The sequence below is a fragment of the Eriocheir sinensis genome, chromosome 16 (genome assembly GCF_024679095.1).
Source record: "Eriocheir sinensis breed Jianghai 21 chromosome 16, ASM2467909v1, whole genome shotgun sequence".
Classification (NCBI taxonomy): Eukaryota; Metazoa; Arthropoda; class Malacostraca; order Decapoda; family Varunidae; genus Eriocheir; species Eriocheir sinensis.
This window is the reverse complement of record NC_066524.1, coordinates 15,531,661-15,549,160: the sequence shown is the minus strand read 5'-3', so window position 1 is coordinate 15,549,160 and position 17,500 is coordinate 15,531,661. Positions and strand designations below refer to the sequence as shown.

Sequence of the window (17,500 nt, the reverse complement as noted above, 5' to 3'; positions counted from 1 at the left end):
GGGGAGGGGGTGGATGTTCCTCCCACATCTCTCTCCACTTTAGGGAAGGTTGTAGGAGTCCACCCAGAGAGAGAGAGAGAGAGAGAGAGAGAGAGAGAGGGGGGGGAGGAGCGCTCCTACCCATAGAGATCAAGGGAATGGCATCCTCTCTCAAGTGTGTGTGTGTGTGTGTGTGTGTGTGTGTGTGTGTGTGTGTGTGTGTGTGTGTGTGGACTTTCACTCCTCATGTAGGTGTCGAGGTCAGGAAGGGTGAGGCTGATATGTGTGTGTGTGTGTGTGTGTGTGTGTGTGTGTGTGTGTGTGTGTGTGTGTAGGACAAAGGTGGATCTGGAAAGGGACTATGTAAGGTCACTCTACCCACGCTCTCTCTCTCTCTCTCTCTCTCTCTCTCTCTCTCTCTCTCTCTCTCTCTCTCTGCTTAGTCACTGCAGGGTCACGCAACACCTGGGGCCTCAACGCACCTGTCGACCAATGGCAACACAGGAAAACATAAACACGGGCTCCCATTGGCTGTCAGCACCATTACGTCATGCATAACACGCGCTTAGCCAGTCGGAACCATTTATGTCCTGCAAGAAACGGACATTGCAGGAGGAGGAGGAGGAGGAAGAGGAGGAGGAGGAGGAGGAGGGAAAGATGGAGGGAAGGTAGAATAGATGAAAAATGGGGAGGAAGGAAAAAGGAAAGTAAGGGAAGAAGGGAAGAAGGGAAGGAGGGGAAGTAGGGTGAAGGATAGGGAGGAGAGAGTAAGGAAGGGAAGGAAGGGAAGAAAGGTGAAGGATAGGGAGGAGAGAGTAAGGAAGAGAGGAAAGGAAGGGGGGAGGGAAGGGGGGAGGGAGGGTAGAATGGATGGGAAGGAGGAGGAGGGAGGGAGGAAGGGAGGGAACGGCCTTGATAGGGGGGGTAGGAAATGGAAGACAAGGAGAGGGGAGAGGGGGAGGAAGGGGAGGGGATAGGGGGGGAGGGCCTTAGTGACATCATGGGTTCAAGGCCACGCCCACTGTATAGAATGACGTAATCCGAACACCTTCTCAAACACTGTCCTCATCATCATCATCATCATTATTGTGTAGTGCATCGAATCCCCTTCATTACATAATTAAGAGCGTTGGATCCTCCTTTTAAGGGTTCGGAATCTATTGACAGAATCGGTATAGGTTCCCGCGCCTTTTAAGGGTGTCGAGATGTGCGTCTACGTGTGGCGTGTTCCCGCGGGCGACAAGAGTGAGGAAACGTTCATGGCGTAGGAACGTTTGTGTGTGTGTGTGTGTGTGTGTGTGTGTGTGTGTGTGTGTGTGTGTGTGTGTTCGAAAGTTATGTTTAGGTATGTGAATATATCAAAAGGAAGGACGTGTGATATATTAATCTCTCTCTCTCTCTCTCTCTCTCTCTCTCTCTCTCTCTCTCTCACCTTGATTGGGGGGGTGGGGGCGTCTACAGGCGTGGGGGGGCAGGTGGTGGCGGCGGAGGAGCTAGCAGTGGAAGGGTTGCTAGCGCTGCGTCCTCCCTTTCCTTGTCCCAGTTCCGCAGACAGTTCCTGGAGCCGCGAAAGAACCTCCTGAAGGGTGCTACTGAAGTTCTGCCAACAGTCCTTGAACATGTCGCCCTCCATGTCTGACTGCTTCTTCTCCACCTTCACCTCGCGGCCGCCCAACGGAGATTTGCAGCGACTCTCCTCCTTCTTCGGGACTGGCAGGAAGTTGTCCAGTTTGAGGCTACTTCTGTCGTAACTCCCACCGCTGCTCTTGTTGTTGGTCTTCATCTTCATCTTATTCTCCTCCGTCTCCTCCTTCTTCACCGTCTTCCTCTCTTCTTCGTTGAGGTTGCTCTGTTTCTTCGCTTCCTCCCCTTCCTCCTCCTCCGCCCCCGTTACCTCCACGCGCACTGGGTTGAGGAAAGGAAGCTTAGGTCTGTACAAGCCCGAGTCAGGTTTGTTATGAAAGGATTCAGGGGTGGTGGGCGAGGTGGCGGCCGTGGGGGTGTTGGCAGAGGCGGGGGGGCGGCGGGGCTTCCAGGGGGGTGCATGCGTGTCGTTAAGAGCTCCCCCTTCAGTAGCGGAGGTCTGTGGGCGTGTGGGAGGGTCCAGGCGTACCTCAGGGCCGGACTTGGGGCGCTCCGAGGGTTTGGTTAAGTTAGTCCTCCTCGGTGCCTCGTTTTCTTTGCCAGTGAGTTTGGAAGCGTCGCCGAGTCGCGTCTTCGCTTCCTTGCCGCCCTCCGTCGCGTCGCGCTTGTAGAGGCCGGAGTACGTCCATTCCTTGTCCTCCAAGGGCTTCACGTTCTCCTTTCCGTTCACCGATACGTCCACGGCGCCGTTCACACTGGCAGCGGGCTTGTCGGGCTGCGCGGGGCGGCGGTAGAGGGCGCCGAGGTCCGTGCTATGTGGCCTGTTGGAGGAAGTCAGCCCGCTCGTCAGTCCACCCCCACGCCCCGCGCCGTTGCCGCTGCCCACGCCTTCGCTGACGTCACGAGGCCTCAAAAACGCTGGCCTCGACACCTCCTGCACCTCCTCCCCCGCGCTGCCGTCCTCCGGGTCTTCCAGTACAATAGGGATGTTGATTTCCTTCGCCTCCTCGTACTTCGATGTCCTACGGCGTGACCTATGCTGCTCCTCCTCCTCCTCCAGGTTCCTCCTCCTTCGGCTTCCTCCAGCGGTATCGGAGTCGTTCAAAAGCCCACTTCGTCTGTTGGAGGGCTGGTCCCGGTCTCTCCCGCGGTCAAGCCCCCAAGAGTGACCCGCCCCGTTGACCATAGGAGCCCCGCGGGTCTCTTGTCTGCCCTGGTTGACGCCGTTGCGGTCTCTCGCGAATGGGTCATCTTGGGATCTCTTGCTGGGGGAGGGGCCGGGGTCAGGTTGGGACAGGGAGGGTCGTTTGGTGCCTATCCTTCCTCCTCCTCCTCCTCCTCCTCCACTTCCCTCTTCCTCCATCTGTCCTTCCACGCGAACTGGAATCACACGAACGTCAGTCTGCAAAAAGAGGAACAGAGAAAGGAGTAAGTGAGTGGGAGGGAGTGAAAGGGAGCGTGTACGTGTGGGAGTGCGAGGGATGAAAGGTTAGCGAGTTATACGGTTACCTTAATGATGGAAAACAACGCTGAAAACAATGATACTGATAAGAGACGGACCGCGTAAGGAACACTATACTCCCGTGTGATAGATAAGAGGGAGACACATATACAAACATTCAGACATTGCCCTTAAAGAATAAAATGATGGAAAACAACGCTAAAAACAAATATACTGATAAGAGACGGACCGCATAAGGAACAGTATACTCCCGTGTGATAGATAGAACAGAGACACATATACAAACATACTAACATAGCCCTTATGAGTAAAATGATGGATAACAACGCGAAAAACAATGATAATGAAAGAAAGAACCGCGTAAGGAACAGTATACCCCCGCGTGATAGATTAGAGGGAGACACATATACAAACATACTAGCATAGCCCTTAAAGAGTAAATTAATGGATAACAACGCGAGAAAAAAAAAATGATGCTAATGAAGAAAGAACCGCATTAGGAACAATTAATATACTCCCGTCTGAGAGATAAGAGCAAGACACGAACACACAAACATACAAACATTTCCCTTAAGAGTAAATTGAAAGGTTTTAGAAGACTCGTAAACTTAAAACGCAAAAATTAACACATGATACAGAGTGACACTTAAACCGTATATACAAAAAAGGAAAAAAAAAAGTTGTGATACAGAATGCGTTTTTAAAATTTGTTAACGCGATATGAATGAAACTAAAAAATAAAATCTCTAATATCTTTTGAATATGATAATCTTTTGGGGATAACATATTTGATTGTACATTATTATCGTAAAAAGAAAAAAAAGTTGATACAGAATGCGGGTTAAAATTTGTCAACACGATTCGAATGAGCAGTGAGTGGCGGGCTTTTTTTTTTTTTTTTCATTATTGTTTTCTTTTTTTATATTCCCTTGAACTGTCTCCTTTGCTGTCAAAATAATCTCAATAATATCTTTTGAATATAATAATCTTTTAACCATATATTGATTCTTATTATTCATATTCTTCTCTTTATCCTCCACTGACTTTGCGGTTCGGGTTTTGTGGATGTGAATATATTAAGGGGAGGTATCTTTTTAATTATGTTGAGTTTTAAATAAATATGTCCTTTGTTTTTCCATTTCTATCTTCCTTATTTCTTTTCTTTTTGTTTGTTTGTTTCTTTCTCTCTTTCATTCTTTACTTCTTTCTCTTTTTTTTTTTCTTCTTTTGGTCTTTTTTTATTTTTTTATTTCCTCCTTTCCTTCCTTCTTCTTCACGTTTTTTTCGTTATTCATTATTATAGTTCACATTCATATTATTATTTTCTTGTTCTTAACCACACTGTCTTAGGGGTGCAGCTTTTGTGGATGTGAATATATTAAGGGGAGGTATCTTTTTTAATTATGTTGAGTTTTTAATGAGTATGTCCTTTGTTTTTTTCCATTTCTGTCTTCTTTATTTATTTTCTTTTTCTTTGTTTCTTTCTTTCTCTCTTTTATTCTTTATTTCTTTTTCCCTTTTTTCTCCTTTCTGTCTCTTTCCTCCTTTCCTTCTTTTTTTTCACGTTTTTCCTTATTCATTATTTTAATTCACATACATATTATTATTCTTGTTCTTAACCACACTGACTGCGGTTCGGGTTTTGTGGATGTGAATATATTAAGGGGAGGTATCTTTTTAATTATGTTGAGTTTTAAATGAATATCTCAGAACACGTTTTTTCCTTATTCATTATTTTAGTTCACATTTATATTATTATTTTTGTTCTTAACCACACTGACTTTGCGGCTCGATTTAGTAAAGGTGGCTAAATTAAGGGGACGTATTATTTTTAGCCTGACTATGATATTATGAATCCTATCAAGGCACAATTTTCCTTATTACTTATTGATATTCTTATTCTTATTCTTAAACACTAACTTTGCGGCTCGGTTTAGTAAAGGACGTATTTTTAGGCTGACTAGTATATTATGAATCCCATCAAGGCACAATTTTCCTTATTACTTATTGATATTCTTATTCTTATTCTTAAACACTAACTTTGCGGTTCGGTTTAGTAAAGGACGTATTTTTAGGCTGACTATTATATTATGAATCCTATCAAGGCACAATTTTCCTTATTGCTTATTGATATTCTTATTCTTATTCTTAAACACTAACTTTGCGGTTCGGTTTAGTAAAGGACGTATTTTTAGGCTGACTTTTATATTATGAATCCTATCAAGGCACAATTTTCCTTATTACTTATTGATATTCGTATTCATATTCTCAAACACTAACTTTGCGGTGCGGTTTTTGTAACGGTGACCAAAAGATAAGAACATAAGAACATAAGAACACGGGAGACTGCAAGAGGCCGAGGGGAAGTATTGTTTTACGTTCCTGACTTTTAAAAGAATTCTATCAGAGCAAGTTTTTTCTTTGTTGGTAATTTTAGTTCTGATTCATATACTTATTCTTAACCACTGACGTTGCGGTTTATTTTTTTATGGAGGCGACTTGATTAAAGGGACATAATTTTTTTATAATGGTGACTTTTATATTACGAATTCTGTCAACGCACTGCTCTTCCTTATTCATTATCGAGGTTTAAATTTTACTCGTATTACTTTCACATCCTAAATTTTACTTCGTATCACATAGTATATTTATTTTTACTTTTTTTTTTTTTTGGAGTATTATAAAAAAAAAAGTGTGAAGATAATAATATGCAATCAAATATATTATCCTTAACAAGAGGGAAGAAAGGACTGTGACAAAGTTGATATAAAAGTTGACATAAAATAATACCGCCCCTTAATTTATTCATCTTAAAACACACACCAAAAACGCATAGCCAGTGCGATTAAGAACAAGAATAGGAGCAAAAATCAATATATAGTTAACAAGAGGGAAGAAAGGACTCTGACAAAACTCGCATAATACCACATATTGTATTCACCTTAACACACACACCAAAAAACGCAAAGCCAGTGTGATTAAGAATAAAAATATGAATAAGAATCAATACATACTTAACAAGAGGGAAGAAAGGACTCTGACAAAACTCGCATAAAAGTCAACATAAAGCAATACTACCCCTTAATGTATTCACCTTAACACACACACAAAAAAAAGCAAAACCAGTGTGATTAAGAACAAGAATATGAATAAGAATCAATATATACTTAACAAGAGGGAATGAAGGACTCTGACAAAACTCGTATAAAAGTCGACATAAAACAATACTTCCCTATAATTTATTCACCTTCACAAAAGCAATCAACCGCAAAGTTAGTGGTTAAAAACAAGAATAAGAATACGAATAAGAAAAGAAAAGAAATAACAAGAAAAAAAAAGTGCTCTGATAAATCTCATATGAAAGTCTACATAAAAACTACTTCCTGCATAATTAAGTCACCTTCACAAAAACCGCACCGCAAAGTCCCAAGTTAAAAATAAGAATAAGGAAAAGAAAGTGCTTGGATAGAATTCATGTAAAACTCAACACAATAAATAAAAGTCCCCCTTAGTCTAGTCACCTCAACAAAGGAACAAACCCCAAAGCCACTGGTTGTGAATAAAAATGAGATCACGAATAAAGAATACAAAAGCGAATCCCAATAATTAACAAAGAAAAATAGACTTTGCCACAACGTATATAAAAGTCAAACTAACCAACACACACACACACACACACACACACACACACACACACACACACACTATAATCAACTCACCTATACACAGACAAACACACAAACACAGGTAAAGGGGGGGAGGGGGGGGAGGGTTTAAGAATAGCACACATTATAAGGTCGTTAAGGGCCACAAAGAGCCGCCATCACCTGAGCCAGACTTACAGGTATGATAATTAAGCATAAGGCGAAGGTTGACAAAGGTGTGCGTAGGTGTAGGCGAGAGAGAGAGAGAGAGAGAGAGAGAGAGAGAGAGAGAGAGAGAGAGAGAGAGAGTGTAGGCGGGCGTGGGCGTGGGCTTATCCAGGTAAATCCATGTGCAAAGGTGTCTCGTTTATAAGAGCCAGGTGTTGTTCTTGCTAATTTTATTATTATTATTATTATTATTATTATTATTATTATTATTATTATTACTGTTGGGGTTGTTGTTTTACTTTACTTTTTTATTCCTTTTCTTCTTAATAGTGATAGTTGTGGTAATGGTAGTAGTAGTAGTAGTGGTAGTAGTAGTAGTTAATAGTAGTAGCAATAGTAGTAGTAGTAGTAGTAGGAGGAGGAGGAGGAGGAGGAGGAGATGTAGTATATTACCACATTTGAAGATGAAAACAGAAGGAAAAAAAGAAAGAAGGAAAGGAGGAAAGAAAGAAAGAAAGAAAGAAAAAAAAGGAAAAAAATAAAGAAGATGGAAATGGAAAAACAAACGAATGACTCAGACAAACAAACACTTGCACATAAGAAACCTTCCCTAGCATAAAAAAAAAAAAGAGAGCTTGGGACACACAGTAAATTAATGTGACTCAGCACACACAAAAAAAGACCAGTAGGAAGAAAAAATAAGTAAACAGAGGGAGAAAGATGAAACTGTGAGAGGGAAAGAGCAAGTAAAGGAAGAGGATAAGGAAGGATGAAAAGGAGAGAAAAGGATGAAGGAAGGAAGGAAGGAATTGTGAATATAGAAGGGGAAGGAGAGATGGAGAAAGGAAGGAGGGAAGAAATAGTGAGAAGGAAAGAGCAAATATAGAAGGGGAAGGAGAGATGAAGGAAGGAAGAAAGGAAGGAATCATGAGAAAGAAATGGACTAGTAAATAAGGAAGGGAATGAGAGATGGAAAGGAGATAAAGGAAGGAAGAAAAAAAGGAATCTTTAGAAAGGAAAGGGCAAGTAGAGGAGGATGGAAAGAGAAGATGGAAGAGCGAGATGAAAGAAGGGAGAAAGGAAGGAATTAGAAGAAAGGAAAGGGAAGGAAAAGATAGATGGAAGAGAGAAATGAAGGGCGGAAGAATGGGAGGAAGGGTAACATGAAGAATTGGGAGAGGAAAGGGCAAGTAAAGGAAGGAGGGGGAGGAAAGATGAGAGAGAGAGAGAGAGAGAGAGAGAGAGAGAGAGAGAGAGAGAGAGAGAGAGAGAGAGAGAGAGAGAGAGAGAGAGAGAGAGAGAGAGAGAGAGAGAGAGAGAGAGAGAGAGAGAGAAGGGAAAAAAAAAGAAAATGTAACAGGAAAAGAAGGAAGAATGACTAGATAAATAAAGAAAACAGGGAAAAGAAAGAAGAAAAAGAAGAAAAAGAGGGATGTTGAGGAAGTGATCGGATTAAAAGTTAACTCGATCAGAAGGAAAAAAAAGAAAGAAGGAAGGAAAGAAAGAGAGAAAGAAAGAATGAAAGGAAGGGAAGGAGAGAACGAAAGAACAAAAGAAAGAAAGAAAGAAAAATGAAGATAAAAAATAAAGAAAGAAATAAAAGAAAGAAAGGTAAAAAATAAGGCAGAAAGAGAGAAAGAAAGAAAAAAAAAAAGAAAGAAGAGAGAAATGAAGCGAAGAAAAAGAAGGAAAAAGAAGAAAAAAAAGTTAGTAAATTAGGGTCAACACTTTGTCAACAAACTCACGCCGTAAAAAAGGAAGACAATTACTTAACTGATCAAGATATGGTGGTGGCTGGCCCTCCCTCCCCTCCCTTCCCTCCCTCCCTCTCCTCCCTATCCTCCCTTCCCCTTACTCCATCCCTAATCCTGTTCTCTTCTTTCCTCTCCCTTCCCTGTCCTCCTACCCTTCCCCCTCCCTTCCCCTTCCCCTTCCACCGTCCCTTCTCTTGCTCCCTTTCTCCCTCTCCTCCATCCTTTCATCCCTTCTTCCCTTCCTCCCTTCCCCATCCTCCATCCCTTCTCTTCTCTTGTTCGTTCCCTTCCCCCTCTTCATCCCTTCATCCCATCTCCTGTTATTCCTGTCCTCCCTCTCTCCCTTCTTTCATCTCTTTTCCTTGTTCTTCTATTCTTCTTTATTCTCCTTCGTAACCTCCTTCTGTTCCACCTCCTTACCTTCGTCCCTTCTTCCTTCATTCTTCTGTACATTTGTTCCTATTTTCATCTCTCCTCTCTCCTTCTTCTTCCTTCTTCCCTTCCCTCCCTTCGTCCCTTATTCCTCCATTCTTCTCTCCCTCTGTTTCTATTTTCGTCCGTCCTCTATTCTTCTTCTTCTTCCTTCTTCCCTTGCCTCCCTTCGTTCCTCTCTTATCTTCCTCCTTGTCTTGCTCTTCCCTCCCACACTTCTCTCCCTTCCCTCCTTCCTCCAGTTCACTCCCTCCTTTATGGCTCACCCTTGCCCCTTATCTTTCTTTCTTTCTTTCTTTCTTTCTTTTTCTTCCTCTCTTTCTATTTTTTTTTCCTTAACTTACTCCCTCAACCTTTTCTTTCTTTCTCTTTCTTCCTCTCTTTCTATATTTTTTTCTTTTATTTACTCCCTCAACCTTATTTTTTCTTTTCTTTTCTTTCTTTTCCCTGACATTTTTTTATATTGTCATCCTTCCCTCCTTTTCATGTTACTTTACTCCTTCTTCCTTCCTCTCTTCCTTCCTTTCTTCCTTCCTTTCTTCCTTGTCTTTCTAGTCTCATTCTCCCTCTGTAACTTCATTATCAAACCCAATTCCCTTATTCCCTCCTTCCTTCCTTCCTTCCTTCCTTTCTTCCTTGTCTGTCTAGTCCCATTCTCCCTCTGTAACTTCATTATCAAACCCAATTCCCTTATTCCCTCCTTCCTTCCTTCCTCCTTCCTTTCTTCCTTGTCTTTCTAGTCCCATTCTCCCTCTGTAACTTCATTATCAAACCCAATTCCCTTATTCCCTCCTTCCTTCCTTCCTTTCTTTCTCTCTTCCTTATTTGTCTAGTCCCATTCTTCCTCTGTAACTTCATTATCAAACCCAATTCCCTTATTCCCTCCTTCATTCCTTCCCTTCTCCCATCCAGTCTTTCCCTTCACCCTTACCCTTCCCTACCTCCCTCGTAATCTCTTCCCAGACAGACAGAAAACAAACAGACAAACAAGCAATCAAGCAAACAGACAGACATACAGACGCCTCCCTCCATCTCTCCAGACAAACGGCAACTCACAGACAAATAGACAGACAAACTCGCAGATAGACAAACACACAGACAGACAAACAGACAGACAGATAGACAGACACAGACAAACAGACACACACAGACAGATACACACACAGATAGACAGACAGACGGACAAACAGACAGGCAGTACTCACCCTCTTCGGCACAGTGACAGTCAGCACAGCATCACGGGACAGCACAGATGACACCTTCTCCCCGTCAGCATCCGGCGGGAGATTAAACCGACGATGCAGGGTGCGGGAGGACGAGCGGGAGGAGATGGAGGCTGCATCTTCATCTCCTCCTCCTCCTCCTCTTCTCCCTCCTCCTCCTTCTGCTCCCCCTGGCTCCTCGTCCTCTATCTCGAGTCTCCCTCTTACCGATAGCGTTCCTCCGGCGGTTCTTACGGTGATGTCGCCTCCCACGAACTCACGAACGTCCATCACCAGCTGCGTGGACGTGGTGGTGATGGTGAGTGACGGTGATGGTGAGTGAGAGTGACGGTGATGGTGAGTGAGAGTGAGTGATGGTGAGTGAAGTGAGGGAAGAGGTGAATAAGTGAATAAATGCGGGTAAAGATTAGGGATGATGTATGAAAGTGAAAATGAGTGATGGTGAGGGTGAGAATGAATTATAATGGATGAAACCTTGAAAGTGAGAGAAGGGTAGCCTATAGGTAACGTGTGATGGTTAGTGAAATTGAGGTGAAAATGAGTAATGGTGAGTGAAAGTTATTGATGGTGAGTAAATGTGAGGACAAGAATGAGTAATGGTGAATGAAAATGAGTGAGTGAAAGTTATTGATGGTGAGTAAATGTGAGGGAAAGAATGAGAAATAATGAGTGAAAATGAGTGATAGTGAATGAAACCAACTAAAAATGAGTGAAGGAAGACGAAAACGAGGAACGGTGAGGGTGAGAAAAGAGTATGGTGAGTGAAAATGAGTGATAGTGAACGAAACCAACTAAAAATGAGTGATGGGTTTGAAAGTGAAGACGAAAACGAGGAACGGTGAGGGTGACAAAAGAGTATGGTGAGTGAAAATGAGAGATAGTGAATGAAACCAACTAAAAATGAGTGATGGGTTTGAAAGTGAAGACGAAAACGAGGAATAGTGAGGGTGACAAAAGAGTATGGTGAGTGAAAATGAGTGATAGTGAATGAAACCAACTAAAAATGAGTGATGGGTTTGAAAGTGAAGACGAAAACGAGGAATAGTGAGGGTGACAAAAGAGTATAGTGAGTGAAAATGAGTGAAAATAATGCATGATGAATGAAGATGAGAGTAACATGAAAGGAACAGGAGTGTGAAAACGAGGGAAAGTGAGTGAAAGTGAGTGAAGATGAAGAACAGTGCGTGATGGTTAAAATGAAGAATACAGTGAGTGATGGTGACTGAGAGTGAAGATGAAGAACAGTGCGTGATGGTTAAAATGAAGAATACAGTGAGTGATGGTGACTGAGAGTGAAGATGAAGAACAGTGCGTGATGGTTAAAATGAAGAATACAGTGATTGATGGTGACTGAGAGTGAAGATGAAGAACAGTGCGTGATGGTTAAAATGAAGAATACAGTGAGTGATGGTGACTGAGAGTGAAGATGAAGAACAGTGCGTGATGGTTAAAATGAAGAATACAGTGAGTGATGGTGACTGAGAGTGAAGATGAAGAACAGTGCGTGATGGTTAAAATGAAGAATACAGTGAGTGATGGTGACTGAAAGCGAGAGTGAGTGAAACTGAGGATGTGATGGTGAGGCACTGAAGGGTGTTGATGGTGACCGCAGAGAAGATGATGACGCTGTAAACAACTTGATAATGAGGTGTAATTGTTGAGACCGCCCCTTAATTTACACACACACACACACACACACACACACACACACACACACACACACACACACACACACACACACACACACACATACACACACACACACACACACACACACACACACACACACACACACACACACACACATACACCTACATGCCTTCACTGACCAAGCAAAATGTTCTATCCTTCTCCTCCTCCTCCTCCTCCTCCTTCTTTTTTTCTTCTTCCGCCTCCTCCTTTCGATTCTCCCACTCATTTTTTTCTCCTCAGTTCATTCCTCCTCTTCCTTCACCTCCTCCTCCTCCTCCTCCTCCTCCTCCTCCTCCTCCTCCTCCCTTTCTCCTCTCCCACTCAACTCCATCCGGATCTCAACTCCCACGTCCCGCTCGAGAGAGAGAGAGAGAGAGAGAGAGAGAGAGAGAGAGAGAGAGAGAGAGAGAGAGAGAGAGAGAGAGAGAGAGAGAGAGAGAGAGAGATCTGAATTATTTTTTTCACTACCTCCTCCTCCTCCTCCTCCTCCTCCTCCTCCTCCTCTTTCTCTTGTCATTCTAAATCTATTCCTTATCTTCCACTTCCTCCTCCTCTTCCTCCTCCTCCTCCTTGTTGTGAAGTACTTTGCCTTCTTCTTCCTACCCCTCTTCCTCTTCCTCTTCCTCTTAACCCTTCTTATCTTCCTCCCCTTCCTCCTACTCCTCCTCCTCCTCTCATACAAACATTTCAACCTCAAGAGTCATGTACCTCCTCCTCCTCCTCCTCCTCCTCCTCCTCCTCCTCCTCCTCCTCCATAAATGTCCCAAAAGCAGTTATTTAAATTCTCTCATTATATTTTCTCACTAATTTTTATTTTATTATATCTATGAATTTTTATTTCCATTGATTTTCTTTCCAGTTTTTTCCAGTCTTGAGACCCTAAATTTCTTCCTCCTCCTCTTCCTCCTCTTCTTCCTCCTCCTCCTCCTTTTATCTTCTCATGTATCTTAACAACCTTCTCCTTCTCCTATTTCTTCCTTTATCCCCTTATATTTTTACCTCTTTTTCCTTCTCTTCCTCCTCCTCTTCCTCCTCTTCTTCCTCCTCCTCCTTCTTTTATCTTCTCATGTATCTTAACAACCTCCTCCTCCTTCTCCTTCTCCTATTCATTCCTTTATCCTCTTCCTTCTCTTCTTTCTTCTCTTCCTCCTCCTTGTATCTTCCTTTATACCTCCTCCTCTTCCTCCTCTTCTTCCTCCTCCTCCTTCTTTTATCTTCTCATTTATCTTAACAACCTCCTCCTCCTTCTCCTTCTCCTATTCATTCCTTTATCCTCTTCCTTCTCTTCTTTCTTCTCTTCCTCCTCCTTGTATCTTCCATTATACCACCTCCTCTTCCTCCTCGGCTTCCACCTCATCCTCCTTTATCTTCTCATCTCCTTCTCCTTCTTCTATTCATTCCTTTATCCTCTTCCTTCTCTTCTTTCTTCTCTTCCTCCTCTTTGTATCTTCCATTATACCTCCTCCTCTTCCTCCTCTTCTTCCTCCTCCTCCTCCTTTTATCTTCTCATGTATCTTAACAACCTCCTTCTCCTTCTCCTATTCCTTCCTTTATCCTCTTCCTCCTCTTCTTCCTCCTTGTATCTTCCATTATACCTCCTCCTCCTCTTCCTCCTCCTCCTCCTCCTCATCATCATCATCATCATCATCATCATCCATCACCACCACTTCATTTTCCTTCTTCATCACCACATCCCATTTTCCTCCATCTTCATCACCCCCACCACCACCACAACCATTTCCTTCCCCACCACCACCACCACCACCTCCCCCTCACCTTGTACACATCGCCCTCGTCCTTGAAGCGCGCGGCGTGGGCGGAGTAGTTGAGTCTAGCGTTCCTCAGCGTTCGGTACATGGAGTGGTAGTGGTCGTCACGCAGCCTGTCCCGGGGCGCGAACACACTACCGTGGTTGAACCTGAAGGAGGGGAGGCAGAAGGCGGAAGGGGCGGCGGGAGGGAAGGAGGGAGAGAGGAGAGGAGGAGGGGAACGGGAGGAGAAGGAAGGGATACAGAGGGAGGGAAGGAGGGTGAAAGAAGGGGTATCAAGGGAAAGGAAGGGATAGGAGGAGGGGAACGGGAGGAGAAGGAAGGGGTACAGTGGGAGGGAAGGAAGGTGAAAGAAGGGGTATCAAGGGAAAGGAAGGGATAGGAGGAGGGGAACGGGAGGAGAAGGAAGGGGTACAGAGGGAGGGAAGAGGGGTGAAAGAAGGGGTATCAAGGGAAAGGAAGGGATAGGAGGAGGGGAACGGGAGGAGAAGGAAGGGGTACAGAGGGAGGGAAGGAGGGTGAAAGAAGGGGTATCAAGGGAAAGGAAGGGATAGGAGGATGGGAACGGGAGGAGAAGGAAGGGATACAGAGGGAGGGAAGGAGGGTGAAAGAAGGGGTATCAAGGGAAAGGAAGGGATAGGAGGAGGGGAACGGGAGAAGGAAGGGGTACAGAAGGAGGCGATGCAGAAGACGGATGGGGCGGCGGAAGGGAAGGAGGGAGAGAGGAGGGAAGGAGGATGATGGAAGGGGTATCAAAAAGGGAAAGGAAGGGAGAGAAGGGGAACGGGAGGAGAAGGAAGGGGTACAGAGGGAGGGAAGGAGGGAGAGAGGAGGGAAGGAGGGTGATAGAAGAGGTATCAAAAAGGGAAAGGAAGGGAGAGGAGGAACGGGAGGAGAAGGAAGTGGTACAGAAGGAGGGAAGGAGGGAGAGAGAAGGGAAGGAGGGTGATGGAAGGGGTATCAAAAAGGGAAAGGAAGGGAGAGGAGGGGAACGGGAGGAGAAGGAAGGGGTACAGAAGGAGGGAGGGAGGGAGAGAGAAGGGAAGGAGGGTGATGGAAGGGGTATCAAAAAGGGAAAGGAAGGGAGAGGAGGAGGAGGAGGTTCAAAGGGAGTAGGAGGGAGATTAAGGAAGAAGGAGGAAGAGAAGAGGGAGAGAAGGATAGATGGTGCATAAAGATTGAGGGACGAGGAAGAATGGGCAGTAAACGAAGGAGGAGGAAGAGGAGGAGGAGGAGGAGGAGGAGGAGGAGTACAGATGGAGGAGACAGAGTAAAGTGTAGTGGGAGAGTTAAGTGTGTAAAGAAGGAGGAGGAGGAGGAGGAGGAGGAGGAGGGGTGAGTAAGAGGAGGAGGAGGAGGAGGGGTGAGTAAGAGGAGGAGGAGGAGGAGGAGGAGGAGGAAAGGTCAAGTTTGTTATGTATAAGTCTTAGCAACAAGATTATAAAACTACTACTACTACTACTACTACTACTACTACTACTTCAACTACCACTAATAATAATAATAATAATAATAATAATAATAATAATAATAATAATAACAATTTACTCTGATTTAGGAGGTTACGTCATTATTAAGTCATGCGAGTTATCATGCACGTGTGAGTGTGTGTGTGTGTGTGTGTGTGTGTGTGTGTGTTTGTTGTTAGCTTTACACAGTGTTGCCAGCTACCGTGTTTCTAGGGACACACACACACACACACACACACACACACACACACACACACACACTTTATAGCTGAATTTATGACCAGCAAGGGACAAAAAGAAAGATATTAGAACGTTGCAATGTTAGTCGACCGTTTGCTGTGTCTGTCTGTCTGTCTGTCTGTCTTCTAAGTCTGTACCAACCTGTCTGTCTGTACCTCCCTTTATCTGTCTGTTTGTCTGTCTGTTTATCTTGTCTGTGCTTCTGTTAACTTATCCTCAGTCTTTCTGGCTTCGCTCCTGTAGTTTTGTTTTTTTGTCCCTCTTATCCTGTCCACCTAAGACTGTCTATTTAACTGTCTGGGTCTTTTTTTCTGTCTGTCTTTTCTTGGTGTTCCTCTCTGTTTGTTATCCTGTCCACCTAACACTGTCTATTTAACTGTCTGGGTCTTTTTTTCTGTCTGTCTTTTCTTGGTGTCTCTCTCTGTTTGTTACCTGTCCACCTAAGACTGTCTATTTAACAGTCTAGGTCTTTTTTCTGTCTGTCTTTTCTTGGTGTCACTCTGTTTGTTACCTGTCCACCTAAGACTGTCTATTTAACAGTCTAGGTCTTTTTTCTGTCTGTCTTTTCTTGGTGTCACTCTGTTTGTTACCTGTCCACCTAAGACTGTCTATTTAACTGTCTAGGTCTTTTTTTCTGTCTGTCTTTGTCTGTCTTAAACGCAACATACCAGCCTGAGTGATATACTGTCTATCTGTCTAACTATTTGTCTTCTTTTTCTGTCTGTCAATCTGTTTGTTTACCTGTCTCTATTTATTTACCTGTCTATTTGTCTCTTTACCCGTCTATCGATCTCTTTACCTGTCTGTCTATTTGGTTCCTTATCTGTCTATCTGTCTGTCTCTTTACCTGTCTATCTATCTGTCTGTCTGTCTATCTATGCATCTCTCTACCTGTCCGTCGTATTTGCATGAGTGTGTTCCGTGTTTACCTGTCCACAATCCTCCTGACGGCGCTGTTGTAGTTGCCCCAGGCGTCCCGGAAGAAGGGGTCCTCCAGAAAGCCGCCCCTCCGAGTCACCAGCAGAGACCTCAGGCGGCCCGGCGGCGACCCACACACCATGGCGCCGGCGGGGAGGCTGACGAAGGGACGAGGGCGTGTGTAGTGGTGTGGGGGGGACGGGGGGGGGGGGGGAGCTAACGAAGAAACTGTTTAATGGCGGGGTGCTAGAGGAAGGGGGGGGCTGACACATGAAAGAAGGGGTCGTGGGTATAGTGGTGTGGGGGGATGGAGGGGGTGTTACTGAAGGGGGGGATGTGGGGGGTACAGTTGACGAAGGGGTGATGGTGGTGGTAGTGATGGGTTACTACTGACGAAGGGAAGGCGGGGTGTGTTTGTAGTGGTGTGGAGGGGTGATGAAGAGGGGCTAACGAAGGGGTTGTGTGGTGGAGGTGATAGTAGTGGTTCCTTACTACTGACGAAGGGATGGATGGAGGGGTGTGTGTAGTGGTGTGGAGGGGTGATGGGGGGGAGGGTGATGAGGAGTGACTAACGAGGGGGTTGTATATAATGGTATGGTGATGGAGTGGAGGTAATGGCTCTGGGTTACCACTGACGGAGGGGAAAATGTAATACGTTGGTGAAGGGAGGAAGAAGAGGAGGAAGAATCGAAGTAGGAGAAGGAGGAGTAGGAGGAGGAGGAGAAGGGTGTGTTTATGTCAAGGGGACGAGTGTAAAGTAGTTCTGGGAAGGGGAGTGAAGGGAGGCTCGTAAAGAAGGGAAAACAGAGATCGATCCCTTTCATTATGGCAAACGGATGGAAGAAGACGTGGAGGTATAGCAAAGAGGAATAGCAGGAAAATATAGCGGTATGGTGATGGAGTGGAGGTGATGGCTCTTGGTTACTACTGACGGAGGGGAAAATGTAATAACGTTGGTGAAGGGAGGAAGAAGAGGAGGAATCGAAGGAGGAGGAGAAGGGTGTGTTTATGACAAGGGCTCGAGTGTAAGTATCCCGGGAAGGGGAGTGAAGGGAGGCTCGTTAAGAAGGAAAACAGAGATCGATCCCTTTCATTATGGCAAACGAATGGAAGAAAAGTTGGAAAGTTTCGTTTAGTCGGCGCAACATCTGTGGTCATATGTACGA

At 44.5% G+C, this 17,500-nt stretch overlaps 2 protein-coding genes and 1 long non-coding RNA gene across 4 annotated transcripts in view; 1 reads left to right on the top strand and 2 right to left on the bottom strand.

The window, feature by feature from the left end:
• The window catches only part of LOC126999363 (hyaluronan mediated motility receptor-like), a 58,598-nt gene that overhangs the window by 16,045 nt on the left and 25,053 nt on the right, over positions 1-17,500 (top strand). The window lies entirely within an intron of this gene.
• Positions 1-17,500, bottom strand: part of LOC126999362 (serine/arginine repetitive matrix protein 2-like) — a 34,670-nt gene that overhangs the window by 10,210 nt on the left and 6,960 nt on the right. Inside the window, exons 3-6 of one of the 2 annotated variants that reach the window (XM_050861905.1) lie at positions 16,346-16,492; positions 13,715-13,856; positions 10,229-10,522; positions 1,412-2,965 (exon numbers count right to left, since the gene is read on the bottom strand). In XM_050861905.1, coding sequence (XP_050717862.1) covers positions 1,412-2,965; positions 10,229-10,522; positions 13,715-13,856; positions 16,346-16,476 — 2,121 coding nt within the window. In that variant the 5' untranslated portion in view covers positions 16,477-16,492. The remainder of the gene's footprint in view (positions 1-1,411; positions 2,966-10,228; positions 10,523-13,714; positions 13,857-16,345; positions 16,493-17,500) is intronic. The other variant, XM_050861906.1, reaches the window with a different exon arrangement.
• LOC126999372 (uncharacterized) lies at positions 15,661-16,338 on the bottom strand. Its single transcript, XR_007753315.1, has 2 exons — positions 16,015-16,338; positions 15,661-15,856 (listed from the first exon to the last, which is right to left on the bottom strand). It is a non-coding gene; the product is annotated as an uncharacterized LOC126999372 (long non-coding RNA).